Source organism: Sorex fumeus, unplaced genomic scaffold (genome assembly GCF_029834395.1).
Source record: "Sorex fumeus unplaced genomic scaffold, SorFum_2.1 ptg000093l, whole genome shotgun sequence".
In the NCBI taxonomy this organism is placed as follows: domain Eukaryota; kingdom Metazoa; phylum Chordata; class Mammalia; order Eulipotyphla; family Soricidae; genus Sorex; species Sorex fumeus.
The window spans coordinates 2240596-2268515 of NW_026606150.1; the positions used below are offsets into that span (position 1 = coordinate 2240596).

The 27920-nt window shown below is 55.8% G+C and overlaps 4 protein-coding genes across 5 annotated transcripts in view; 1 reads left to right on the plus strand and 3 right to left on the minus strand.

Annotated features, from left to right (window-relative positions):
* Positions 1 to 10368: 10368 nt before the first annotated feature.
* Positions 10369 to 11064, minus strand: LRRN4CL (LRRN4 C-terminal like). Its single transcript, XM_056131555.1, has one exon. It carries the CDS (start codon positions 11062 to 11064, stop codon positions 10369 to 10371), a length of 696 nt encoding a protein of 231 aa, XP_055987530.1.
* A 2124-nt stretch (positions 11065 to 13188) lies between these two features.
* Positions 13189 to 27267, minus strand: BSCL2 (BSCL2 lipid droplet biogenesis associated, seipin). Of its 2 annotated transcripts, XM_056131656.1 has the most exons (12): positions 27152 to 27267; positions 24871 to 25056; positions 22881 to 23185; positions 20538 to 20619; positions 17106 to 17249; positions 15942 to 16076; positions 15745 to 15842; positions 14475 to 14613; positions 14201 to 14276; positions 13610 to 13702; positions 13445 to 13531; positions 13189 to 13350 (listed from the first exon to the last, which is right to left on the minus strand). In XM_056131656.1, the coding sequence occupies exons 2-12, from the start codon at positions 24940 to 24942 to the stop codon at positions 13211 to 13213; spliced, it is 1371 nt and encodes a 456-aa protein (XP_055987631.1). In that variant the 5' UTR covers positions 24943 to 25056; positions 27152 to 27267; the 3' UTR covers positions 13189 to 13210. The 2 variants fall into 2 exon arrangements, with proteins under 2 accessions (XP_055987631.1, XP_055987632.1); XM_056131657.1 differs by lacking the exons at positions 24871 to 25056; positions 27152 to 27267 and adding an exon at positions 23709 to 23852.
* NXF1 (nuclear RNA export factor 1) overlaps positions 24072 to 27920 on the minus strand; it is a 102158-nt gene continuing 98309 nt past the window's right edge. Inside the window, exon 11 of the transcript XR_008794951.1 lies at positions 24072 to 24087. The gene's annotated coding sequence lies outside the window, so the exon portion shown is untranslated. The remainder of the gene's footprint in view (positions 24088 to 27920) is intronic.
* GNG3 (G protein subunit gamma 3) lies at positions 25309 to 26827 on the plus strand. Its single transcript, XM_056131665.1, has 3 exons — positions 25309 to 25707; positions 26094 to 26193; positions 26421 to 26827. Exons 2-3 carry the CDS (start codon positions 26095 to 26097, stop codon positions 26547 to 26549), a joined length of 228 nt encoding a protein of 75 aa, XP_055987640.1. The 5' UTR covers positions 25309 to 25707; position 26094; the 3' UTR covers positions 26550 to 26827.

Here is a 27920-nt window from a genome sequence, read left to right on the forward strand (position 1 = left end):
ATCCCTTGAGGGTAATTTGGAAATATTGCAAAATAGGATCAAATGGACCAATACAACCTCTTCCTCCTCCTCCTCCTCCTCCTCCTCCTCCTCCTCCTCTTCTCCCTCCCCCTTCTTCTCCCTTCCCCCTTCTCCCCCCATTCCTCCTCCTCCTCCTCCACCTCTTTCTCCTCTTCTTCTACCTCTTCTTCCTCTTCCTCTTTCTTCAAGTCTATGGGCACCTGCCAGTCCCTGTACCTGTCATGTCCTGCCTTTCTTGTGGGTTTCTTCCGACTTCTAAGGGAAGCTGGCCTCACCACTCTCTCTGCTTCTCCCTTCTCCAGTATTTACCCTCATTAGGCATTTATCCCCCTGCTGTGTTGATTATTCAGCCCTCCTTTTGGTCTTTAATATCTCTAAAGGGAAAAGGTCTTCTTTATTTGCGGGGGTGGGGAGGCGATTGGAGTGATACTACAGCAGTCAGGGTGTTTACCTTGCACACATCTGACTGGGTTCAATCCCCAACAGCCCATATGGTTTCCCAAGCACCTCTAGAGTGATCCTTGAGCACAGTTGGGTGTGATCCACCCCCCCCACACACACACACAAAATAATAAATAAAATAGCTTGGGAAGCTAGAGAGCTAATACAATGGGTAAGGCATTTGCCTCACATGCAGCTGATCTGGGTACAATCCCTAACACCGCAAATCTCAAAATAATATGACCCCCCCAAAACAACAACAACAAATTATATACAATGAATATGTTCTAAATGTATTCTAGTGGGGCCAGAAAGATAACTGTAGGAGTCAAGGAGTTTCCTTGAATGTGGTCAACCCTGGCTTGACACCCTCACAATGAGGGGTCCCCCAGAACTACCAAGAGCACTACAGAGGGACCGAAGTGGTAGTACAGCTGGTAGAGTGTTTGCCTTGCACGCGGCCGACCCAGGTTCAATCCCTGGTATCCCATATGGTCCCCTAAGCACTTCCAGGAGTAATTCCTGAGCACAGAGCCAGGAGAAACCCCTGAGCATTGCAAAATATGGCCCGACCCCACCACCCAAATCAGTAAATTGAAATACATTTATTCTGGTGATCCAACGATCAAAAATAGGATTTTATTGGGGCTGGAGAGAGAGTGCAGCGGTTAGGGCATTTGCCTTGAATGCAGCTGACCCAGGTTCTATTCCAGCACCCCATACAGTTCCCTAAGTCCTGCCAGGAGTGATCTCTGAGCACAGAGTCAGGAATAAGTCCTGAGCAGCACTGTGTGTGGCCAAAAAATATAAAAGAGATTAAAGTTGTACAGTACTACCTCTGATCTACTTCTGGATAAAACACCCTTGAGCAAATTACAAAGTAGCAAACACTAGAGCAAATGTTCCAACAGAAGGCAATGATGAAATTCAGTGATGGAGTATTTTCTCTCTTCTTTTTTGGGGGATGGGGGTTGGGCTTGGGCCCCACCAGGCAGGGCTGGATCTATTCCTGGGTCTCTCTCAAGGGGGCAATTCTGGTGGTGAGAGGGATGTGCCTTAACCCCAGTATTATCTATCCTGTCCCAAGAAACATTTATACACACACACACACACACACACACACACACACATTTGGTCACAATCGGCAGTGCTCAGGGTTTATCAAGGTTTACTCCTACCTCTGTGATCAAGGATCACTCCTAGAAGGGCTCAGGGGACCATATGAGATGCCAGGGATCAAACCCTGGTCTGTCACATGCAAGGTAAAGACCCTCCCCACTGTACTGCAACTCTGGCCCTTACAAGTAGTAAATATCAGGAGGAACAAACATTTTTAGATCAAATGCCTAACTAGTTGAATATATCTGGGCTAGACACATCTCTGTAATGGGCTTCTCAGACATCCTTGCAATGAACTCTCTCACGGGGAGGAGTGGAGAGTGCAGATATAGGAAACTCCTCCAGCGCTTCTGCCTTGGGTGTTAGCATCCCATAACCTGCCCATCCTGTCAGTCTTGTTTTTATTCAATCTGAACTCTAGTTCTCAACATGTATGGTTTGGAGACCACACACAGCAGTGCCTGGGAGCCATCCCAGCTCAGTGCTCTGGAATCACCCCGAGTAGTGCTCAAGAGAGCCATGCAGGGCCAGGAATAGAACCTAGGCATCCTGGGAGCTGGAGAGATAGCACAGCGGGTAGGGCGTTTGCTTTGCACGTGGCCGGCCCGGGTTCAACTCCCAGCATCCCATATGGTCCCCTGAGCACCACCAGGAGTAACTCCTGAGTGGAGAGCCAGGAGTCAACCCTGTGCATCGCCAGGTGTGACCCAAAAAGCAAAAAAAAAAAGAAAAAAAAAAGAACTTAGGCATCCTGCATGCAAATGAACTCAATCATTTGATCCTGCTTGCAAACTCAATCTTGCATGCAAATGAACTCAATCATGAACTCAATGAGGAAAGCTATTTCCTCAGTCCATAATATATATATATATATACACATGTATATATATTTTGCTTTTTGGATCACACCCAGCAATGCTCGGAGGTTACTGCTGTCTCTGCACTCAGGAATTACTCCTGGCAGTGCTTTGGGTACCATATGGGATGCTGGGGATTGAACCTAGGTCGGCAGTATACAAAGCAAATGCCCTACCTGCTGTACTATCGCTCCGGCCCAGTCCATAATATATTGACTAAGAAAAAAAAATAAAAACACATTGGTGCGGGGCTGGAGTGATAGCACAGCGGGTAGGGCATTTGCCTTGCACATGACCTGACCCGGGTTCAATTCCCAGCATCCTATATGGTCCCCCTGAGCATGGCCAGGAGTAATTCCTGAGTGCATGAACCAGGAGTAAGCCCTATGCATCACTGGGTATGACCCAAAAAGAAAAAAAAAAAAGATTGACACAGCTAGAGCACTGGACAGCGGGTACAGGGCTTATCTTCCATTTGGCCAACTCAGATTTGATCCCTGACATTCCATATGTTCCCCCAAATACCTCCAGGAGTGATCCCTGAGTGCAGAGCCAGGAGTAATCCCCGAGCATTGCCTGATGTCTCCTCAAAACCAAAATAAATGCATTGCACAGAGAAAGACCTGCTCTGTGGAGGAGGGGAAGAAATTTTGCTTTGTATTCTAGCATTCATTTTGGGGGGCCAGGGGATTATTTTTTGGTCACATCCAGTGATGCTCAGGGGTTAGGGTTACTCCTGGTTCTGCACTCAGGAATCACTCTGGTGGTGCATTGGGGACCATGTGGGATGCTGGGGATTGAACACACGTCTGCTGTGTGCAAAGCAAATGCCCTACTCACTGTACTATCACTCTGGCCCTATTCTAGCATTCTTTAACATTTATGTTACTGTTTTTTTTTTTTTTTTTTGCTCAGGGGACCATATGGGATGCTGGGAATCAAACCCGGGTCAGCCGGGTGCAAGGCAAACACCCTACCCGCTGTACTATCACTCCAGCCCCTGTGTTACTGTTTTCTTTTTTTTTTTTTTTTGTGAGGGACCACACTTGGCTATATTCAGGACTTACTCCTGCCTCTACTCTCAGGGATCACCCCTGATGGAGCTTGGGGGACCATATGGGGTGCCAGGGATCAAACCCCATCTGCCATATGCAAGGCAAGTGCCCTACTCACTGTACTATCACTCCCTCCCCCAAATATGTTACTCAGAATTTTTAAAGTTTGGGGAGGGGTTGGAGAAAAAAGTACAGGGTTTAAATCATTGGCTTTGCACACTGCTCACCCCAGCTCGAATAGCCTCTGAGCACTGTTGGGTGTTTTAAGCTTCCCTTAAAAACTGGTATTTTGGGAAGGGGCTGGAGCAATAGCACAGCGGGTAGGGCGTTTGCCTTGCACGTGGCCAACCTGGGTTCAATTCCCAGCATCCCATATGGTCTCCTGAGCACTGCCAGGGGTAATTCCTGAGCGCAGAGCCAGGAGTAACCCCTGTGCATCGCTGGGTGTGACCCAAAAAGCAAAAAAAAAAAAAAAAAAACTGGTATTTTTTTTTTGTTGGGGGGCTCACACCTGGCTGTGGTCAGGGCATACTCTTAGCTCTGCACTCAGGAATTACTCCAGTTCTAGCAGTGCTCAATAGCACCATATGGAATGCCAGGGATCAAACTCATTTGACTATGTACAAGGTGAGTACCAACCCACTGTACAATCTCTCCAGCCTGGAAAAAAGTTATTTAAAATAAGAGATCGGGGGGCTGGAGCGATAGCACAGCGGATAGAGCATTTGCCTTGCATGTGGCCGGGGGAAAAAAAAAAAGAAAGAAAAAAAGAAAAAGTTTTTTTCTCGTCCCCTCCACTTGAAAAAAGGTTTTTTTTTTTTTTTTTGGACAAGAGTTACTCCTGGTTCATGCACTCAGAAATTACTCCTGGCGGTGCTCAGGGGACCATATGGGATACTGGGAATTGAACCCGGGTTGGCTGCTTGCAAGGCAAATGCCCTACTCGCTGTGCTATCACTCCAACCCCTGAAAAATGTTTTGAGATTGGTTAAAGTGTAAATAATATTCTCTAGCAATTTATACAGCTAATTTTATTCAGTCAGTCTATAAATATATTAGGTGGGTCAGAGAGATGAATTTGGGAGGCCCACCTGGGGACCTTCCCCCGCCTCCCCATACTTCCTGAAGCCTCAGAAGTTGCACACATGTCCCACTACCTCCATCCTGTAAGCTCACTGCCCAGGTAAATATTCTGAATTTTCTGGAGTGCAGGATTATGAACTCTACAATACTAACATTCCAGTGGGAGCACACCTGATGGATGGGAATGTAACATAGCAGCCAACTAGGCTGAACTAACAAAAACAAATTAACACAGAAGTTTTAACATACAGCTTAGTAAATGCTCAGACAAGGACTTAATGTCCCCATGGTGAGATACAACAATTTTCATAAATTCTTTTTTTGTTGTTTTTTGGGTCACACCTGGCAGTGCTCAGGGGTTATTTCTGGCTCTGCACTCAGGAATTACTCCTGGCAGGGCTTGGGGGACCATATGGGATGCAGGAACCCGAACCTGGGTCAGCCGCGTGCAAGGCAAACGCCGTACCTGCGGTGCTATCGCTCCAGTCCCCAGAAATTCTCTTTAGCTGAAGTATCTTTTTTTTTCTTTTTGGGTCACACCCAGCGATGCTCAGGGGTTACTCCTGACTCATGCGCTCAGGAATTACTCCTGGCGGTGTTCGGGGGACCATATGGGATGCTGGGAATCAAACCCCGCGTTGGCTGTGTGAAAGGCAAACGCCCTATCCACTGTGCTATCGCTCCAGCCCCCTCCTGAAGATCTTTTGATCATTCTCGTTGGCCACTTAGTGGTTTTAAGCAATACAAAATACGTGACCGTGGGTCTGCTAGGAGGAAGCTGGAGGGGCGATTGGGGAAATGGAGATAACGGCGGAGGGAAGGTGGAATGGTGATGGAATTGGGCTTGAATATTGAATTCCTGGAACAAATCACCATGTACAACTTTGTAAACCATGGTGTTTAATTAAAGTGGGTGGACGTCAATTGGGAAGGTCCAGATTCTGTTTGATTTGGATTGTCCAAGGACTGCCAAGAGCAAGCTTTGAATATCGAGTGAATCTGCACATAGAGCTGGGAACAGCCCCACTGAGTGTGGCCCCGAAAACCAAAACAGAATGAATGAATGAACAAATGTATGTCAGAGTGTTAAAGAGCTAAACTCATGCAAGACGTCCGGGTTCGATCCCTGGCATCACATGGTCCCCCGAGTACTGCTGGGACTCACAAACACACACACACACACACACAATACCCCGAGAGTAGCTCCTGAGCGCTCCAGGATGTGGCCCTTGTCACTTGTCACTTGTCCCGTTGTTCATCGATTGCTCAAGTGGGTGCCAGTAATGTCTCCATTCGTCCCTGTCGCGTGACAGTGTACCCCAATGGCATATTGGGGGCTCTTTCAGGGTCAGGGGAATGAGACCCGTTATTGTTACTGTTTTTGGCATATCGAATACACCACGGGTAGCTTGCCAGGCTCTGCCGTGAGGGTGGGATACTCTTGGAAGCTTGCCGGGCTCTCCAAGAGGGGCGGAGCTCCAGGAAATACGGCGTCACCCTCTTCCAGGAGCTTTGTTTTATAGTCTCTGGATCTTGGCCATTGATGAGATTACATGGCTCTGGGGGCAGTTTGTGGGTGTAGGACTGTCAAGTTACTGGAAAACTGGGGGTCTGGGTGGAGGAGGCCCAGCCTCAATCCAAGCAGGCTTGGAGATCTCAGCCACGGGTCCCGCATACCTGGGTTCCTCTGCCGGTGTGGCCCTAAATTATGAAATATAAAAATGAACTAGGAGCTAGGGCTATGACTCCAAGGGCTGAAGGATGTGCTTCACATGTGGGGGCCTTGGATTCCAGTCTTTTTTTTGACGGGGGTCACATCCAGTGATGCTCGGAGTTGCTCCTGGCTCTGCACTCAGCAATTACTCCTGACAGTGCTCGGGGGACCATATGGGATGCTGGAGATCAAACCCCTGTCAGCTCCGTGCAAGGCAAACGCCCTATCTGCTGTGCTATCAGTCTGGCCCTATATATATATATATATATATATATATATATATATATATTACCGTGAGATACAGTTACGTGCTTACAAACTTTTGTGATTACATTTCAGTCATACAATGATGGAGTACCCATCCCTCCACCAGTGCCCATTCTCCACCACCAATGTTCCCAGTATCCTTCCCGCCATCCCACCACCCTTTAAAAAAATTTATTTTGGGGCTGGAGTGATAAAACAGTGGGTAGGGAGTTTGCCTTGCACGTGGCCCGACCCAGGTTCAATTCCCAGTATCCCATATGGTCCCCCGAGCACGGCCAGGAGTAATTCCTGAGTTCATGAACCAGGAGTAACCCCTGTGCATCGCTGGGTGTGACCCAAAAAGCAAAATAAAAAATTATTTTGTTGAATCACCATGAGATCACTTGATCACTTGACTTCCCGTTAATCGCCAATTTGCTCGTCACTTGATCACCTGACTTCCCGTTAATCGTCAATTTGCTCGAGCCAGTAACGTCTCCATTTGTCCCTGTTGCGTGCTAGTGTAGCCCAATGGCGTCTGTTCGCTCTAGGAACATGAAGAGCCTCAAACCGATCGTTCATGATCTTGATGAAGAAGTCTGACTTCTTCACCATGAGATAGAGCATTATAAAGCCATTCATGGTCAGGTTTCAGTCATACAGTGTTCCAACGCCCATCCCTCCACCAGTGTACATTTCCCAGCACAAGTGTCCCCAGTTTCCCTCCCACCACCCCCAAACTCCCACTCTCCATGGATTCCATATCTGGCACCACATGGTCCCCTGAGTACTGCTGGGTGTAATCCCCCCTCCCTATAAAGAGAAGAGGGACCGGCCCAGCAATAGACTGCCGGCCAGGGCACTGAGGCATTTGCCAAAAAGAAGTACAAGCACTACCTTGAAAAACAGATGCGGGGCTGGAGCGATAGCACAGCGAGTAGGGCGTTTGCCTTGCATGCAGCCAACATGACCGACACAGGTTCGATTCCCAGCATCCCATATGGTCCCCTGAGCACTGCCAGGAGCAATTCCTGAGTGCATGAGCCAGGAGAAACCCCTGAGCATTGCCGGGTGTGACCCAAAAAGCAAAAAAAAAGAAAAGAAAAGAAAAGAAAAAGAAAAACAGATGCGGGGCTGGAGAGATAGCACAGCGGGTAGAGCATTTGCCTTGCATGCGACTGACCTGGGTTCGATTCCCAGCACCCCATATGGTTCCCTGAGCACTGCTAGGAGTAACTCCTGAATGCAGAGCCAGGAGTCACCCCTGTGCATTGCCAGGTGTGACGCAAAAAGAAAAAAAAACAGAACAAAACAAACAAACAAACAAAAAAAAAGATGCACAGGTGACGAATTGAGAAGGAAGAGCCTTTAAAAGTCTTCTTGTATGTTTCCTTTAATATGACAGTGACTATAAAACACTCAGGGATGAGGATTGGGGAATCCCCAGTACACAGGAATCCCTCGGTATAATTGTACATTACTATTATGATGATGATTATTATATTAACAAAAATGCCAGTTTCTCCCAGACAGCAGCTCCAGTATTTCCACCCCCACAGACAGGAGGGGTCTGCCATTGCTGCCTCAGTTTGGGACACAGGGGACAAGGGAAGTGGAGTCCCGAGGCCCATCCTTACCCCAGCTGAGTCGCAAAAGCCCCCCTCCCCCACAGTCCCCCAGACTGGCAGTGCCTGTGAGCTAAGAATGATTTTTGGGGTTTGCTTTTTGGACCACACCCCATGGTGTTCAGGGGTTACTCCTGGCTCTGCACTCAGGAAACACTCCTGGCGGTGCTCAGGGGGATGCCGGGATGGAACCCCGGTCAGTGGCTTGCAAGGCAAACGCCCTACCCGCTGGATGATCTCTCTGACCCCAGGATGATTTTTTTTTTTTTTTGCTTTTTGGGTCACACCCGGCGATGCACAGGGGTTACTCCTGGCTCTGCACTCAGGAGTTACTCCTGGCGGTGCTCAGGGCACCATATGGGATGCTGGGAATCGAATCCAGGTCGGCCGCGTGCAAGGCAAACGCCCTACCCGCTGTGTTATCTCTCCAGCCCCACCCAGGATGATTTTTGGTTTTAAGTGATTACATGCTTATATCAAGTCTCTATGATTCATCTTCCATTTTCCCCTCTGGAGCCACAAAACCTATTTCTCCCCTCCCGCCTTTTTTTTTTTCCCCCACACCCGGTGGTGCTCAGGGTTTGTTCTTGGCTCTGTGCTCAGGGCTCATTCCTGGTGGGACTCAGGGGACTATCTGTGGGCTGGGGATCAAGCCTGAGTCAGCTACGTGCCCTCTCCCTGCTATAAAATATCTCTGGTCCCAGAAGCCCCTTCACCCAAGTCTCGTCTGTTTTATTTTGGGGCCACGCTGGGCAATGCTCAGGGGTTACTCCTGACCCCTACATTCAGGAATTACCCCTGGCAGTGCAAAGGGGACCTTATGGGATGCAGAACATCAAACCCAGGTCCACTGCATGGAAGCACTCTCTACCCGCTGTACTATGACTCTGGCCCCCAAACCTGAAAGATTTTACTCTGTGGCTCTTTAAGAAGAACTGAACTTGGTGTGGGAGACAGCTCAAAGGACTGGAACACATGGTGTGTGTGTGTGTGTGTGTGTGTGTGTGTGTGTGTGTGCGCGCGCACGCGCGTCTATCTGGTCCCGTTCCAGGGCAGGGTCCTCAGAGCATCCTGCAGGGAGTAGCCTGCGTATTGCTGGTGTGACCCACTCCTCTACCATACACACACACACTGCAAAGGGAAAGAAAAGGAAAACAAGCCTGAAGCCAGGGAAATAGCTTAATGGGTAGCAACACATAACCAGCTTGCACAGGGCCTGGGGTACAATCTCTGGCATCCATGACACCCCAAGTAACCCTGAGGTAGCCCCTGGAGGCCCTCATGCCCTGGAGGAGACCCTTCCCCAAAAATGAGTCTTTGTTAGGGCCAGAGAAATATTACAGCAGGTAAGTATATTGCTTGCCTGAAGAGTCCAACCCAGGTTCGATCCCCAGCATAGCATATGGTGGCCTGGCACTGCTGGGAGTGAGCCCTGAGCCTAGAGCCAGGAGGAAGCCTCTCTAAGCACAGCCAGGTGTGGCCCCCAAGCCCAACCTAACAAAAGGCCCTGTGACTGGGGCTATCATTCTTTTTTCGTTTTTTGCCTTTTTGGGTCACACCCGGAGATATAGAGGGGTTACTCCTGGCTCATGCACTCAGGAATCACTCCTGGTGGTGCTTGGGGGACCCTATGGGATGCGGGGGATCAAACCTGGGTAGGCTGCATACAGGGCAAACACCCTACCCACTGTGCTATCGCTCCAACCCTGAGGGTGTCATTCTTGACGAGACTCTGGGCTTGATCCTGTCACCACATGGCCTCTGGACACTACCTGAGCCAGAATCATTCCTCCAACCCCCAATTTTGTTTTTGGGGCTACACCCAGCGGTGCTCTTGGCTCTGTGCTCAGGGATCAATTCCTGGTGGAGCTTGTCAGGTATCAAACCTAAGTCACACACCTGAGAGGCAACACCCCACCCTGCTGTACCAACTGCCCCCCAATTTCTTTTACTTTTTGTTCTGGGATGATACCGGGTGAAACTCAGGGCTTACTCCTGGCTGTGCCACTCAGGAATCATTCCTGGAGATGCTCAGGGGACCATGTGGAATGCTGGGGCTTGAACCCCAGTTGGCCATGTGCAAGGCAAACAACCTCCCTGCTGTTCTATCGTTCCAGCTTCACGCCCCAAATATTTGAGGAAGGAATGAAATGAACTGGGGTGCTGGGCTGAACTCTCTGGGCTGGGGTGCAGCTCTGCTGGGTGGGTCAGAGCTCGGGCGGATTTGGGGCAGCCCGGCGGGCACGGCGGGGACAGCCCCAGCGATCCCGCAGGCAGAAGTGCCACACGAGGGCAGAGCAGCTGAGCAGGGCCAGGGCGGTGCCCACCCCGATGGCAGCGTTCACCAGCGTCTGGGGCCGGGGCGGCATGGTGAAGTATCCACAGGGCCCGAAGGCAGGGCCGGCCCCCCCGGGCAACCCACTCTCTCCAGCCCCGTTAACCGCCACCACGCACACCACATAAGCACCCCCGGGGGTCAGTTTCCTCAGTTCTGCTCTGCGGAAGGTGGAGTTGAGAGGGGGGCCCCTCTGGGGTGTCCCCTTGCCGCCGGGCCAGAGCAGGAGCCAGTACTGGTCGACTGGGGAAAAGGGGGCGCACCAGTGCACCACTGCGTTGCTTTCCTGGGCCATCACCTGCACCTCCCCCAGACGCGGGGGGTGGGGGGGCAAGGCCGGGCTGGACAGCCCCGGGCACAGGCAGGCGGTGGGGCCCGCCCTCTGGAGCTCCTTGCAGGGCACCTGCAGATGGCGACAGGGGTCATAGTCACAGCGGGTGGCAGGCGACCGAGATGCCTCCTCTTCGTCATCCTCTTCCTCCAAATCTTGGGGGGGCAAGGGCTGCGCCCCCAGAACCAAGGAGATGCTGAGTACCAGGAGCCATGGAAGGCAGGGAGAGCCCCGCATGATCTGGAAGGGAAGGAGATGGGTTGGGGCAGGAAAATGAGCCTTTCGGGCCTGGGAGCCAACTCTGTGGGCACTGGGGGAGCATGGAGACCAGGGGGAAGGACACCCACACATTCATTCATTCATTTTCAGCCTTATTTTGTTTTTTGGTGGGAGGTTAGGACCACACACAGCAGCTTTAGGGAGGATAACTCCTAGCTTTGTGGACACGGATCACTCCCAGTGATGCTTGCGGGAGGGACCATGTGGTCCAGAAATCTAACCAGGGTTGGGGCCGGAGCGTTAGTAAAGCGGGGAGGGCGTTTGCCTTGCATGGGGTCGACCCAGGTTCAGTCCCTGGCATCCCATATGGCATCTGGTCCCTTGAGCACAACCAGGAGTAATTCCTGAGCGCAGAGCCAGGAGTAACCCCTGAGCATTGCTCAGTGTGACCCGCCCCCCCAAGAAAAAGAAAAAAAGAAAAGAAAAAGAAATCTAACCAAGGTTGACTGTGGGCAAGGAAAGTACCTTATTTATTGCTTTTGGTGCTTATTCTGGGGCCTCGTCAGGGCTCTGAGCTCAGTGGCTACTCCTAGCAAGATTCAGAGGACCATATGCTGCTCCGGGGATTGAAGCCAGGTCAGGGATGTTTATGGCAAACATCCTAGCTGCCGAACCATCGCTCTGGTCTTCAACTTTACCTGCTTTTTCACTGCTGAATTGAATTTCACCATTCACCTACCAGTTTCAGAAAGGGCCAAGCGCTTGGTTTCACGCAAAAGATGAATGAAATGGGCTAGGGAGATGGTCCACAGCGCTGAGCACACGCTTTGCTTGCAAGAAACCTGGCCTGCACAGTCCCCAGAGCACCATCAAGAGTGATCTTTGAGGGCTGGGTAAGGTGCTGGCCTTGCATATGGCTGACCTGGGTTCGACCTGTGGTATCCCATACAGTCCCCTGAACGAAAATTGAAAAACAAAAACTGAAAAAGTAAGAGTCGCCCGTGAGCACTGCTGGGTGTGGTGCTCAAAAAAGCAAGATTAAAAAGTATATAGTTTGACACCAAGCGTGTGCCAAGCGCCAGCCGCAGCTCGCGAATGAACAAAGAAAGAGTGGAAACAGATTTCGTCCGTTTAGGAAGAAAGGTGATGTCCAGCCAGAGAAAAGAGCTGAGTGGAATAAATACCAGCCGGCCACACATGCAAACACTTTAGAGCGGAGACAGTGAGGCAGAAGGGAAAGAGGGAACCCCCCATTCCCCGCTTACCCCGGAGCCCTGGGCCCTGCCTTCTACCCGGCCGGCGGCAGACTGTCCCCCGTGGGTCGGCCTCAGAGGGGATCTGAGCTCAGAAGTCTGCAGGGAGCAGGCCACGGGGTTACGGGGTCCCCCGGAGTGCGGGGTGCACGGCAGGTTGTGTCAAAGTTCTCAATTTCGATTCTGTGTTGACTCCGGGCTTCTCTGCCTGTCCACTCTGAGGTCACCACCTAGCCCCCCTCCTTTGGGAGGGCCTGAGTCACCGGCCACCGGGAAAGCCTCAGCTGGAGGCCCGGGTGCCTGGGTTCGGGAAGGAGATTGGAATGTGGAGCCGCCCGGCCGGGCTGGGCTGAGAAGCCACAGGCTGAAGTCATGTGAGGGCCGAGCAGGGGCACGGGCCGAGGGCCACCTGGCTGGTATGGAGGGGAAAACAGCTGTGGGCCGCGTGAGGCCGGGTGACAGAAATCTGCTTTCGCAAAAAAAAAAAAAAAATCACACCACCACATCTCTGGCAGTCATTTCCTGTCTTCTGCCTCCCAAAGGACAGAGGGAGGGAGGGAGGGGTGCAGAGGCCAGCATGAGGTAGCCCAGTTGTGGGGACCCGCCCTCCACCAGTCCCCAGCCTCGAGGGGGCGGAGATCACATGGCTGAATGGGCACTATGAATGGAACCCACTGTTCCTAAAATACTGGGGGGGGGGGGGGGCTTAGCAAGGGGTGGGGACTGCCCCTGGCCCATGGCCTCCTCCGGTAGGGTCAGGGGGAGCCCCAGACTTCCTAGTACCCCCCCCCCCCCAGCAGAAACAGAGAGGCAGCCCACATGAAAATAGTTTATTGGGAGAGCAGGGTGGTGGGGGGCGGGGGACAGGGACAGGGGCGGTGAGCCAGGGCTGGAATGTGGGGTGCCAGAGCTCAGGAGCTGGAGCAGGTGGAGCGCTGGCGCAGGGTGCTGGCGGGCTCGGCGCTGCCCAGCGTCTCCGGGGCCGCGGCAGGGGCAGCGGCGGCAGGCGGGTTGGCCTCCACCAGGGCCGCGTCTTCCCAGGAGCCAGAGCCTGGGGCAGAGGGCAGAGAAGCCGGGCATCAAGTGGGGGTGGGCCCCACCGGGACCCCCTTCCTCCCGCCCAGGCCAGGCCCACCCACCCTCACCGTCGCTGGCCTCCGCGGGCTCCTCCTCGCCCCCGTTCTCGGGCTGCCGGTCCGGCTTCTTCTCCTCCACGGCCGCCGCAGGTCCCTCTGTGCCCACCAAGGAGAGGCCCTGGTCAGACTGGCAGCGGCTAAGGGGCAGTGGGGGGGTGGGGGGCGGCATTTTACCTGCCCCTTGGGGCTCCTCCGGGCCTTCCCCAGGGCCCTCTCCGTCCTCTCCAACGTCCCTTTGCTGGCGGGGCTCCTCCTGGTCTTGGGGCTCTGTGAGGCCAAAGCAGGGACAAGACAGGGCTCAAGGGGTGCTGCCTGCCCGGAATTTCACGCATGGCGATTCCCTTCTTTTCTTTTTTCTTTCTTTTTTTCCTCTCTGGGTCACACCCAGCGCGATGCACAGGGGTTACTCCTGGCTCTGCACTCAGGAATTACTCCTGGCGGTACTCAGGGGACTGTATGGGATGCTGGGAATCGAACCCAGGTCGGCTGCGTGCAAGGCAACCTCCCCGCCCCCCCGTTATCACTCCAGCCCCCTGCGCACTTCCCATCTTTATTGCTCCTGGGCCACACCCTGGAGTGCTCTCTGCTACTCCCCAGTCTGTGCTTAAGGGAGGGGGGGGTTGAAGGGGGGAGGGCGGGTCCCTTCTAGTGGTACTGGGGAACGCGGCCAGGGTCTGAGCAGCCCACTGGGCCCCCGCTCCCGCCTGTGGAGGTGCTGGCAGAACCCTACCCAGCCCATCAGAGCCGGGGTGGCCCACCCATTACCTGGGGCAGTGATGGGAGCAGGAACCGCCACCCGATGATGGCGCGCCCCCCTGGGAAGGCTGTTTCTCCTCCGGCCCTGTGGGGAGAAGCTCGTGAGCGTGGGTTGTCCCCCTAGGGCTCAGGGCCCAAGTACCCGGCCCCTCACACGCCCACGCCCCACGGGCCCATGGCCCCCGTGTACCCATGACCGGTCTGTCCATGCCCCCACGTGTCCACGCCCCCCACATCCCCCCCATCACAAAAGGGAGCAGAATGTGGGGTCCCAGGTGACCTGCTGAGAGGGGCGGGCGCGGGGCCAGATGCCCCCCCACTCCCACTGCAGGTAGCTGAGGAGCAGGATGACGCTGAGGAAGGTGAAGTTGCTGGCGATGCCCACGGAGGCGCAGGTCATGGGGAAGTGGTACAGCAGGTACCTGCAGGAGGGAAGGCAGAGCAGGGGGTGACGGGCGCCCGGCCTCCACCTCCCCCGCCTCCCACCCACACCCAGCTCTCTCAGCCCCACAGGGGACCCCCACCCCCCATTGGGCAGCTGGAGTCAAGGGTTCGAGACAGGAGTCCTCAGGGCTCTTCCCATCAGCACCCCCTGGGCTGGTGAGAGCACAGTGGGGAGGGCTCTTGCCTTGCACGAGGCCGACCCGGGTTCAATCTCTGGCACCTCAGATGGTCCCCACCCCACCACGGGTAAGCCCTGAGCATTGCCCGGTGTAGGCCCCCCAAGCAAAGTCAGACAAATAGAAGAACCCTGGTGAGGCCTGGGAGAGCAGGCTGAGGTTAAGGTGCTTGTCTTGCGTGTGGCTAATCCCAGTTTAGTGCTCAGAGCACCACGGGGTGTGGTTCCCCTCAGAACAAATCACTGTCACTGTCACTGTCACTGTCCTCCCATTGTTCATCGATTTGCTAGAGCGGGCCCAGTAACACTGTGAGACTTGTTACTATGTTTGGCATATCGAATATGCCACGGGGAGCTTGCCAGGCTTTGCTGTGTGGGCGAGACACTCTCGGTAGCTTGCTGGGCTCCCCAAGAGGGGCGGAGGAATCGAACTTGGGTCACCCATGCTGACTGTGTGCAAGACAAACGCCCTACCCGCTGTGCTATCGCTCCAGCCCCAGAACAAATCAAAAAAAGAAAAAATAAAAGAGCTTGATGGGCAGAAAGGAGCCCAGCAATTCTGATCTGGAGGTGCTGGACCCAACACCACGGCGTATTTCGAGTCTTCCAGAGAGTTGCGGGGCTGCTATGCAGCCAGGGTGACGGAGGCTCAGTGGCCCGTCTAGCATGCTTCTGTTGCCCGGACCCTTCGTCTGAATCCCAGCAGTACATCTGGTGTCAGGTGCTCCCAACACCCCGGCCCGGGACCACCCGGGTGGGACCCCCTGAGCACAGAGCCAGCTCGAAAACCAAACCCCCCCTCAATAAAAAAACAAAGGAAAAACAGAAGCAAGTGACGTCTGCTCCCTCCCTGGGCTGGGGCCCCTTCACCTGAGGGCAGCCCGCACCCCGCCCCCCTCCCCCCCCGCCCCCGTGTGTGCGGGGGGGCCCTCACCTGAGCCCCGTGAAGTGGGCGTTGATGCGCAGGTAGGCGCCGTACATCTGGATGCGCTTGCTGTGGATCTCGAGGAGTACCCCGGTGGTTGGCACGTACTGGGGGATGAGGGCAGGGCACGGAGGCGTCAGGGAAGGAGCCGCGCCGCCAAGGCCCCCCCCCATCACCCGCCTCGCTCGGCGCCCTCCCCCCGTTACCGAGTTCTCTCTGTAATCCTGGTACAGCTCCACCTCCAGGATCTGCTTCTGCTCCAGGAAGCCGGACAGCAGCAGGCTGGAGAAGACCAGCGTGTCGAGGGTCTGCAGCAGGCTGGAGCGGTAGTGCAGCATCACCTGCGGGCCGTGGGGGAGGGGCCGGGTGAGGGAGCCGAGCCGCTGTCCCGCCCCGCCCCCAGCCTCTCCCTCAAGCACCCCCCCCCCACTCCTGTCATCTCCAATGTTGGCGAGCACCTCTGCCAGAGCCCTGAGAGGTTAGCTGGCTTTTCTGGGGGTGGGGGACGGGGCTTGGGGCCCCACCTGGCGGCGCAGGGGATGGAACCAGGGGTGGCAGCATGCATGGCCAGCGCCTGGACCCCTGGACTGGCTCTCTGGCCCTGAAGCCGGGGACTTTTCCCATAATTCAGAACAGACAAGGCTCCCCACAGCCCCCAGCCTGGGTAGACACGTGGGGATGTGCTTTGGGACGCCCTTCTGCACAGAGTCCAACGCTGGCTGAAACTCCGTAGCGAGCAGGTGGATGTGCCCCATGTCGTTGCCAGAGCGACCTGGCTCTGAGAGCTTCGCCACCCCTTCATAAAAAGTCCTGGCCGGGACTTTAAAGTCACCCCTCAGGGCTTGGAGTGATAGGAGGGTAGGGCATGCATTTGCCTTGCATGTGGCTGACCCAGGTTCGATTCCGAGCATCCCATAGGGTCCCCCGAGCACCGCCAGGAGTAATTCCTGAGTGCATGAGCCAGGAGTAACCCCTGTGCATCGCGGGATGTGGCCCAAAAAGGGTAAAAAGAAAAGTCACCCCTTGGCCTTCACCCCAAAGCTCCATGATGCTCGTCCGCGCTCTGAGGCTGTGTCTTGAGTTTGGCGGACTGAGGGATGTTTTTTTTTCTCCCCAAGTTTTGGGGTCACACCCCATGACACTCGGGGCTCAAGGGACCGGTATGGGGCGAAGAGGATCAAACAGGGTCGCCCTATGCCAATCTGCAAATTTCTCGAGCCCCCAGATGTCTCTCTTATATGCTGATGTGTGTGTGGCCTCAGTGCTGAGATGTATCTCTGTGGAAGCCCTTAGCTGGGGAGTCGGACCACTGTCCCCGCTCTCCTAGTCTCCTGTCCCCACCCTTCCGGAGACGGGTCGGAAACACTTACGGAGCGCGAGTTGCTGGAGACGATGCGGCCGCCTCTGGTGTAGCAGGAGATTGTCACCAAGAACATGCCCAGGTCTTGGTTGGTGGGGGATTCCGGGAGCTCCAGCTCCAGGGTGATGCGGTACGGCTGCCCGTACATCAGCACCTGCCCGAGGGGCGCCCCATCTCTTTTTTTAAAAGGCTTAAATAAAAATAATCGTCCTCCTGCACCTCCCACCTCACCCCTACAAATAACTGCAGCGATCCCCCCCCCCCCACTTGGAGAGAGGCTCTGCAGGGCCCCCGCCCCGAACGAGTGCTGCCCCCTGGTGGCAGACCACGGGGCTGAGCCACATCTCCGGGCGCCCCCCCCCTCCACCCCGGGTTCTTCCTAGTCCCACTCCTGCCGCTAGGAGAAGGGCTGTGTCACGTCCCTTTTGCAAAAGTGAGCCGTGGCATTGCCAAGTGGGCCATCTGTGACTCAGGCCTGCGGCCCCGGGAGACCGTCCTCCAGGGCCTTGCTTCGATTATTAATTAACCGAGCGCCAGAAGCGCGCGCAGCTGCTCCGACTCTGGCCGGTGGTGGCCCAATCCGGCGGCTACGCTGAACGCGCCACTGAGCATCACTATCCCCACCCCCCCAGACTATTCCTATCTTCCTTTGGCCAGTAGCTGGGCAATTCAACAGCGTCAGGGTGCTATAGACGAGCCATAAGTCAGGGGCAAGAGCAACAGTACAGTGGAGAGCGCGTTCGCCTTGCAAGCAGCCCACCTAGGTACGATCCCCGGCAACCCCTATGATCCCCCCAAGCACCGTCCGGAGCAATTCCTGAGTGTAGAGCCAGGAATAACCCCTGAGCATCACTGGCTGTGACCCAAAAAGGAAAAAAAAAAGAGTCATAACCCAGAGACCCGGCCTGCATGAAGAGGCAGGTGTGCTTCCCTGAGCACTGCCAGGCGTGGGCCTAAAACCTCAAAAACAGAAGACCCATAAAAATAAAATAACTTATGTGTTTAATCGAGGTGTATTTTTCTCTTTTTTGAAGCGGAGGGGTTGGCTTGGGGGGGCCACACCCAATGGTACCTGGGGTTACTCTTGGCCATGCTCAGGACTTGTTCCCAGTGGTATCAGAGACTGAACCTCCCACATGCAAAGCCTGCCTGACCCACCACATACTTTCTCTGGCCCTTATTTTGCTTGTTTTATTTTTTTGAGCCACACCCGGCAGTCAGGTACTCTCCTGGTATACTTCGGGGTCTGCCAGGTAGGTGAACGCCCTGCCTGCTGTACTATCTCTCCGGCTCCCGACCCTTTTTTCTTAAGTTGGAAAACACTGCCCAGGCTCACAGTGAGCCGGCTTCAAAATCCATGGGTGGACAGAGGGTGCTCCAAACATTTCCTCAGTAGGGCAGGAAGTGGAAAGACTCTCAAACTTCCTTACATCCTGTACTGCCTGATTCTGGTTTTGAAGGCTTTTTTTTTTTTTTCCTGGGGGAGGGGGGAGGCGGGGGAGTGGAGGGTATCCAGCAATGCTCAGAGTTCACTCCTGGGGCTGCATCCTGGTCAGGCAGGTACCTTACCTGCTCTACTACCATTCCAGCCCCGGAAGCCTTTTCCTTATACATTTTCACATTTCAGTCTAAATGATAAAATTCACAAGATTCATACCGGGTGCAAGGCCAACCTCCTACCCACTGGGTTACTGCCTGGCTGAGACTATTTCTTTCTCCCTTGAGCTTCCTGGAGTGAAGTCAGCGACCTTCGGAACACTTTCCAAGACTCATTTTCAAAAGACATTCAGAGTTTCTGCCTGCTTGGCTTTGGGGCCACAGGTGGCAGCGCTCGGGGTTTGCTGCTGGGTGGCCCGGATTGTGAGGTGCCGGGGATCGAACCTGGGCCTCCTGCATGCAGAGGACGAGCTCAGCATGTTCAGCTCTTTCCGGTCCTAGATTCTTAGTAAGACGGACGACTGCTTCTGACGGCAACACTCGTGACCAGAGCAACAGCACAGCGGGTAGAGCACTAGTCATGTTCAACCCGGAGCACCCTACGTGGTCCCCTGAGCCCTACAAGGACTGATCCCAGAGCACAGTCAGGAGTAAGCCCTGAGCACTGCCAGGTACAACCCAAAAACAGGAAGGAAGGAAATGAGGAAGAAAGGAAGGGAGAGAGGGAAAGAGGAAGGGAAGGAAGGAGGAAGAAAGGGAGGGAGAGAGGGAGGGAGGAAGGAAGGGAGGAAGGAAGGAACGGAGGGAGGGAGGGAGGGAGGGCAGGTGGGTTGGAGCAATGATACAGCAGGTAGGGTGCTTGCCTTGCATGTAGCCAACTCAGATTCAATCCCCGACACCCCATATGGTCCTCCCCGCCAAAGACCTGCCACAAGTGATCCCTGAGTGCAGAGCCAGGAGTCTATCTTGAGCTCAGCTGGTGTGACCCAAAACCAAACAAACAAAGATTACTTATTGGGGACCAGAGAGATAGCACAGCAGGTAGGGCACTTGCCTTGCACCTGGCTGACCTGGGTTTGATTCCCTGGCATCTCATATGGTCCCCTGAACACTACCAGGACTGATCCCTGAACACAGAGCCAGGAGTAAGCCTTAAGTACAGCCTGATGTGGGCACTCCCCCCCCCAAAAAAAAAACAGACCAAAAAAAAAAAAAGAAAGAAGGAATGAAAGGAAGGCAGGGATATATATATATGTATATACATATATATGAGATAGGTAAGGTAGGTAAAGGCCCTCCCGTTGATCGTCGATTTGCTCGAGCGGGCCCAGTAACGTCTCCATTGGAGACCTTGTTGTTACTGTGTCTGGCATATCGAATACTCTCGGTAGCTTGCCGGGCGGCCGGCCCGAGTTTGATATATGAGATAGAGAGAAAAATAAATCTGCATTCTTTTTTTTTTGAGAGGCCACTCCTGGAGGTGCTTGGGGGATGGGGGATTCACTCCCTGGTCCCCCCAAGTCATGCCCAGAACTGAACTGGGAATGGCAGTGTCCAACACAAAGCACTTTAACCACTGTGCTATCTCTCTGGCCCCATTCTGCACTTCTTAGGGCTTCAGGCTAGCTGAAGTCATGCTGGCCCCTGGCCAGTCCTCTGGCATACTAGCCTTTGTAATGACAGACCACACGGAGGTGTCAACACTTTCCCAACTCTCCCTGCCAGCTCTCAGAACTCAGGGGGAAGTACTGATTCCCACCCCTGTCCCCTAAGCAGCTGAATGAAGTAAGTCCGCCCAAGTCTAAGACACACTTCCACTCAGAGACGCACTTGACGGACACAATTTGAAGCAAAACTCACCGTTCAACTGGACTCTGGTTTTTCTCTCCGCTCCCTTTCCTTGAGAGCCTTGCTCTTACGACTCTGTTACTCAATCCCTGTTCTCCAGGTCTTTCTCAATCCTTCCTATGTCAAGCCATCCACGCTCTACTGAAACCATACTCACCCGATCTCGTCCACTCTTCGCCAGCGAGACGTTGGCAACAGGGAAGGAGCAGAGCAAGGGGGAGAGGTCTTCACAGTCGGTCCTGCGGGAGAACGGGGACGGAACTCCACTAAGAGTCCACCTGATCACGCCACACCCCTTGTTGGACCCCTCGGCTCCCTCCTATCCCCACTTAACTTTCCTAGAGCAGAATCTCTATTACATAGTGATATGTAATAGAAGCAATATGTATTAGAATAGAATCTCTCTTACAGAGAGGAGAAATATTTGGGATCTGGATATGGAGAAATGATTACTTTTTTTTTGCTCTTGTTGATGCTCAGGGCTTACTTCTGGTTCTGCACTCTGAGATCACTTCTGTTGGGCTCAGGGGACCATATGGGGTATATGGGGTGTGGCAGATTAAACCTGGCTTGGCCACCTGCAAGGCAAATGCTTTACCTGCTGTACTATCCCTCTGGCCCCTGTGTGTTTGTAAAGACTCACATCGCTTAGGGAAGTTTATAAAAATGTAGATTTCTTGGTCTCATCCACTAAAGCTTCCTTTGAGAAAACTCCTTCAGTGGAATCCACATGTTTTTATTTCAAGAGGCTCACAAAAGCCTTAAATTTCGAGCAAAGCTGCACGTGTGTTTGTGTGTGTATGCCACAAACTGGCATGTATAAGCAGTTTTCTTATGTTTTTTTTCGGGGGGTGTCTGTCACCCAGGGATGCTCAAAGACTTACCCTTGGCCCTGCACTTGGGGATCACTTCTGGCTAGACTCAGGGATGCTGGGGATTGAACCTTGCAAGTGGACTGGCCACGTGCAAGGCATCTCTCTGTACTTACCCCTTTGGCCCCCTCTATAAACAGGCTCATAGTCAAAGGACTATAGCTTTGATCTATACCTTCTTAAATATAAGCAATGGCCATGAAACCATAGTTCATGACTAGGGAGGAAGGGGTTCAGGTGTGTGTGTGTGTGTGCGTGCGTGCGCACACGCACACACGCATATGAGCGTGCACTTGCACCTATACTTTTGGAAGGACCAGAGTGATAGGTTAACAGAGTGAGCACACGCCTAGTATGCCCAAGACCCATGTTCAGTCTCCGGAACTGCATGACCCCCAGCATAGTTGGGAGCTACCCTTGAGCTGGTGCTGAAAGTAGTCCTGGGCTCTCCCCGGCCCCGAGCACCATGGGTATGCCTGCCTCCCAAACCAAAAACAACAACAAAAGGGACAGACTTTGGATCACGCATAATAATGCTCTCACCACGATCTGTTTTTGTTTTGAGGTCATACCGCAACATCCAGAGATGCGGGGGGGGGGGGGGGTATGTTCCAGGCTCAGTGCTCACTTCCAGAAGTGCTCTGGGGATCAAATTGGGGTTAAGTGCACGCAAGGCATCCTTTGGCTATTCCCAGCCTGCTGAGCTATCTCTCTGGACCTCCATTTATCTTGTAATCAGTGAGACAGTTTGGCAGAAATCTATAAGCGGAGGAGGAACTGAAGAGTGTGCGGAGCAGAGCATTCTGGGAGTTTATCTACGGAGTCACCTGCTCTTCCCATAATCTCTACTGTGCAGCAAACTAGTTCTGAGATGACCCAAGGAGATCGGCTGGCTCAGCCACCCGCAGACTCCGAGAAGCTGATCCAACCAGAACAGACAGGAGAGAGGGGGCCAGGCAACAGCACAGTGAGGAGGGTGTTTGCCTTGCACATGGTCAAGCCCGGTTCCATCCCCAGCATCTCACATGGTTCCCTGAGCACTGCCAGGAGTAACTCCTGAGTGCAGAGCCAGGAGCAACCCCTGAGCATCGCCGGGTGTGACTCAAAAAGACAAAAACAAAACAACAACAACAACAACAAAAAACCCTCAAAACCACAGGAGAGACGTGGACTTCACCTAGACCTTCCGTTTTATTCATTTATTTGTCTTCCCTTTTATTTTTACAGAGCTGCTGTCCTATGGCTCTGGCCCGCCTTCTTTTGGGGGGCTTATATGCCACAGCCAGCACTGCTCAGGGCTGACTCCTGGCTCTGTGCTCAGGAATCACTCCTAGCGATGCTTCGGGGACCCGGCGTGGTGCTGTGGATCGAACCTGGGTCAGCCGCATGCAATGCAAACACCCTTCCCTGCTTTACTCTCTGGCCCACTCATCAGATTTTCGTAACGAGAAGTCAAACAGGACTGTAGCATGACCGTACCTTGGGCCAGGATAGGTAAAAAGTCACATGGACACCTTGTACTAAGAATCTCCCTCTTCTGGAAAGGAGGGGGGTGGAACCGAGCCAGCCCTAAGCACCAGACCCCAGAACCACTGTCTCCCAGGATCCCTTCACTCCCCCTCCCTCACCTGTAGTAGAAGTTCACGGGGCTGAGGTGGCTGACTGTTGGCATGTACGAATAGTAGAAGGAGCCGTAGAGGAAGATTGACACCCAGAGGAGGAGGAGAACCGTGCAGAACAGCACCCCGAACTGCAGCAGCAGCTTGCGGGCTCGGCTCGCCATCACTTGGCTCAACTCCTGTGCCCACAGCAAGGAAGGTAACGGGGGGTCGCCCACCATGGCGGCCTGTGCGGGGGGTCTGGCTCCAGGCTCCGGCCTCGCGTTCCTCGCTGCTCTGCCACCTGGACGCCACCCCTGGCCATGGGCTGGTTCCTGGAAACGGACAAGAGATGGGGAAAGAGCGCCCGCTTTCCTGGGGAAGGTGGGGACACTGAGCGCCACTGGTTGGACTGCCAGAGATAACAAGGCACAGCAGAGTCTTTGTTTCACGGGGCCTGTCTCCAAATGATCGCAGCTCGCGGCTCCTTATCCCTTCCCTTTCCTCCACTGCTCCCTCTTCGCCCTCCTGGTGCCACCTCTACAACGATCCCGTCAGAGGAACAGGGCACAAGCACCTTAAAATTCTTACAGGGCACTGGGGCAGGAGCGATAGTACTGGGTGGGTGGGTAGGACACTTGCTCTGTACGGGGGTGATCCATGTTCAATCCCTGGCACTGGCACCTCACATGGGGTCTCCCCAGCCTGCCAGGCGTGATCCCTGAGCACCGAGCCAGGAGAAAGCCCCAAACACACACAACTCCCCGGACAGGTCGCTTGGACACACACATATGCGCGCGATGCTGAACGCTTTTACACACACACACACACACACACACACACACACACACACACAACCTCACGACGCTGCGATACTGCTGTCAGGAGAGGCTGTCGCAACCTAAGCAGAGTTTTTTTGCTCTTCGCTCCCCACGCCGGGCATGGTGTCCAGCAGTCAATGGCCGCTGCCCACCCTCCACCCTAACCGCGTCACTACCATGGCAACCGGCCCGCGGGGCCGCGGCGCTGCGTGGACTCACCAGCTTAGCGCGCTGCCGCTGCCGTGGTAACCGAGAGAGGGGGGGACTTCCGCCTGCCGCAGCCCCGCCCCCGCAGGCCCGCCTTTGTAGCCTGGGGGCGGGGCCTAGCGTGTTGCCGGGGCAACCGAGTGATTTGGGGGCTTCCGCCTGCTGCGGCTCCGCCCCTGCGCGGCCCGCCATTGGAGCCGGGGCGGGGCCTAGGTTTCGGGGGCGGGGCCTGGCGCGGTGGGGCGGGGCCTGGAGCAGCCGGGGCGGGGCCAGGCGGCCGGGACCCACCTCCTCGCACTCCGCTCTGGTCCCTTGCAGTGGTCCGTTACCACCCCCAGCCGGGTTACTAGGGTTACCTCGACCAGCGCTGTGAGATGCTTTCCTCCAGGCCCCAGCGCATGCTCTATGTTGCCAGCGTCCCCCCTCAATCCATCCTCCCCGGGGCAGCACTCACGGCCTTGCGCCCGTACCTTTGCCCTCAGCCCAGAAAAGGCGGAGAGGGGTAGCACCCGGTCGGTTCGAATGGTTCTTGGCCTCGGGGACCTGCAGCCTCCAAGGCAGAGAGCGAAGCTCCCCGAGAAAGGTGGGCACCAGAGGGGGCCCGACGTTGCGTCATTCGCGAGCGGGGCAGCATCTCCGTCCGCCTATCCAGCATCCAGCTTCAGAGATGCCTAACCGAGTCCCGCACACCCCCAGACACGCGTGCCCACCCCCACCGCCACCCCCGTGTGTTACTTAGACTATGTTGTTTCTGTTCACCGCAGAGTATTTTGTTTCGGGTCGTCCTACACATTCTGTTCATCATCCCAGACTATTTTGTTTCTGGGCATCCCACGGAAGCTACGGTGGCTGTGCCGTACACCCGTTGCCTTTCCCCAGCACCAAGCTGCAAGCACGCATAGGAGGTAATCGCAAGCCCATGCCCCTGAAGTCGGGTGGCCCATTTCTAGAAACATCGGTGGCCTGTCTCTGCCCAATCCGCCCCTACCTACCTCCTCTCTGTTGGGTCCCCTGATCTGCTCTCCGCCTTCTCTTCCCACGGCTCTTCTTCTCACGGCTGCCATTTCGTTTGTGGCCTCCCTCGCTGGCCCTGAAGGCCCCACTGGAGTGGCTGGAACACGGAGTGATGTGCTCTCGACGCTGAAACCTGTAGAGCGTCACATTTTCCTGGAGGGTCCCTGGGAGAGAACGGGAGCTTCAGGTGCTAAATGCTGTGTCACAGTAGGGGAAGGAGGGGAGGAGAGGAGGGCAGGAGGAGGGGGGCTTGCGCCCAGCTGATGTCAGATTTCCAAATGAGCAGGGTCCCCTCGGCAGCCAGTCCAGACTTTACTGCAGGGGCTGTCATAGGTCCAGACCACCCCATTTGGTGGGGGAGTCCTGTCTGGGCTTCTGCTCTCTGCAGTCCCTTCAGCAGGGGTGGGAGAACGCTCTGGCGGCAGATAGAGCATGCCTGCAAAAGGGGAGGTGCAGGGAGGGAGACGGTAACATGGGGGCTGTGTGCGTGGGCCGCGGGTGGCAGCTAGGTCCCCCCACTGGCCAGGCAGTTGGTATGCTCCAGGATCTGAGCAGTTCCTTCCAGCATCCTTCATCCTTCAGGTACCAGACGTCTGGGTAGTGGCTTGGGTGGCAGAAACTGGCATCAGCCCTCGGCAGACCCCTGCCCTGAGCCTCCCCAGGGCCCTTCTCTCTTGCGGCTGCTTCTAGGGTTCCATCAGATACACTGGGCTGCAACTCCCTGCAAGGTGGGGTGCTCTTGCGTCTCGGGAAGAAGGTTTTGGTGCATCCCACGGACCTGATCCCCGCTGTTCTGCTGTGGTGGGGAGCCTCAGGTGAGTGGGGAGTCTGCTGCTTGCCTCCCCTGGAGGTTCAAGGGGGCAGGTGGGGGGCTGGGTGCCCTCCTCAGCAGGGCGGGGCTTTCTCTGGTTGAGGCTGTCAGAGCCCAGGGCGCACATGGAGCCCACCGGGGTGGAACGCTTGCGGCTGAACTGCTCCAGGCCGGGGCCATGAAGGATTTGGGAGGTGGGGGAGTATCTCATCCTACCATCTTCGTTTTCTCACTTGGGGAAGACAGGGATGGGCAAAGACCCCCGGAGGCAAGGAGGGGAGGATGAGATGGGAACGGCAGGCCCGCAGTGTGAGCCCAGGAATGGAGGGGCGGCGCTTCGGCAGAGATGGGGCAGGGTCCCGGCCATGCACCCAGCTGCCTCTCCTTCAGGATGAAAGGAGAGACCCCGGTGAACAGCACCATGAGCATCGGGCAAGCCCGCAAGATGGTGGAACAGCTGAAGATCGAAGCCAGCCTGTGCCGGATCAAGGTGGGTGGGACCCTGGGGCGCAGGCCAGGCTGGGCCTAGACCTCGGCCGAAGGGATGATACTCTCTCCCTGCACGTTCTGCAGCCTACAAAGGGGGCGCCGAGAAGCGCTGCCCCCCAGCACTGGAGGGGCTGAGGGAGGAGCATCCCCCTTCAGGAGCCCTGGGGGAGGGAGGCCCCGTCCCTCCCAAGGACTCTGGCTGACGGCTCCCCCTTTGGCCATGCCCAGGTGTCCAAGGCGGCCGCAGACCTGATGACTTACTGTGACGCTCACGCCTGCGAGGACCCCCTCATCACCCCTGTGCCCACCTCGGAGAACCCCTTCCGGGAGAAGAAGTTCTTCTGTGCCCTCCTCTGAGCTGCCCCCGTCCCACCGCCCCGTCCCTCTTCCCGGGCCCTTTCTTAGGTCAGTAACTGCTGCCAGTCCGAGGGTCCCCGCCTGCCGCCCCCTGCCCACGCCCACCCCTGGGAGATGGTCGCAAGCACAAGCCCCCCAACCCGGCCGCCCACCCGAACTCGGGGCGCCATGGGCCCCACCCACAGATGGGCCCTAAGGCTCTGCCAGCGTCCCGCCCACGTCTCTCGATGACCTGCTCCCGCCCGGGGGAGAGGGCTGGGCTGGCCCGGGGCCACTGGATGGACGGGCGCCGTCATTTGAATAAAGTCAGCCGGAATCTCCGAGGGCTGCTGGTGTGTTAAGCGTTCTTGGGGGGCAGTGGGTGGTCGGGAGAGTTTGGGGCCGGCTGCGGCAGGTGCAGGGCTCGCCGGGGGCCAATGGGAGGCGCGGGAGAGCGGCGGGGCGGCGAGCGCGTCTGCAGTGGAGTAATTGACAACACACAAAGGCTCCCGAGCGCGCGCGCGCGCGCACACACACACTCAAACACGCGCGCGCACACGCACGCACACGCGGGCAACGAGAGCAAGTGAAGCTGGTGGAAACCAGTGAACAGGAAAACAGACCGAACGGCGGGTTTGGGGCGGCACTCGGGGCGGCATTCGGGAGCCGGCGCGGACAGACCTCGGCGTCGGAGGGGAGGAGCTTGGCGCCTTCCTGCGGGCCGGCCGCTTTCCTTCTAAGATGGCCGCGCCCACCGCGGCTCCCCTTCCAAGATGGCGGCGGCCGCGGGCGCCGGGCCAACATGGCGGCGGCCCGCGTCACCGCGCCTCGCCGTACGGGGCCGCTCTCGGCCGCTCCCAGGCTTAAAATGGCGGCCCGGGCGCCCGGGATTCTCGGTCTCGTCCCGTCCGCGAGCGTCGGCTCGCTCTCAAAATGGCTGCCCCGGGCCTCTGTCGCGGCGACCGGCCTCCGCTCGACTCCCGCGCCCGCCAGGGGCGCTGCCTGGCCTCGCGCGGGGGCTGCACACGCCCCAAATGGCCGCGAGGCCCCCTTGCAAGTCGGCGCTTTCTGCAGCGCGCGCGGAGGTGGCCGGCGCCGGCCCCGGGACGGCCGCGTCGCTCGGGCTCAGGGACACCTTCCCGGACCCCGTCAAGGCGGATCGTCCGGCAGGAGGGGTCGGCCGCGGGCGGGGAGGCTGGGGGGCGGGGGAAGCGCACAGCGCCGGCAAGTCAAGGGTTGTTGGACTCGATGCCCCCTGGGTGGTCCTGAAACAGCTCCCAGAGACCGTCTGAACCCCAGCACGTCCTAGATTCGTTCTCGCCCCGGCTCCCCTTATTCCCTCCAGCCTCCCCCCGCGCCCCCGCCCGAAGTTCCTTGGGTCTTTGTGCAAAA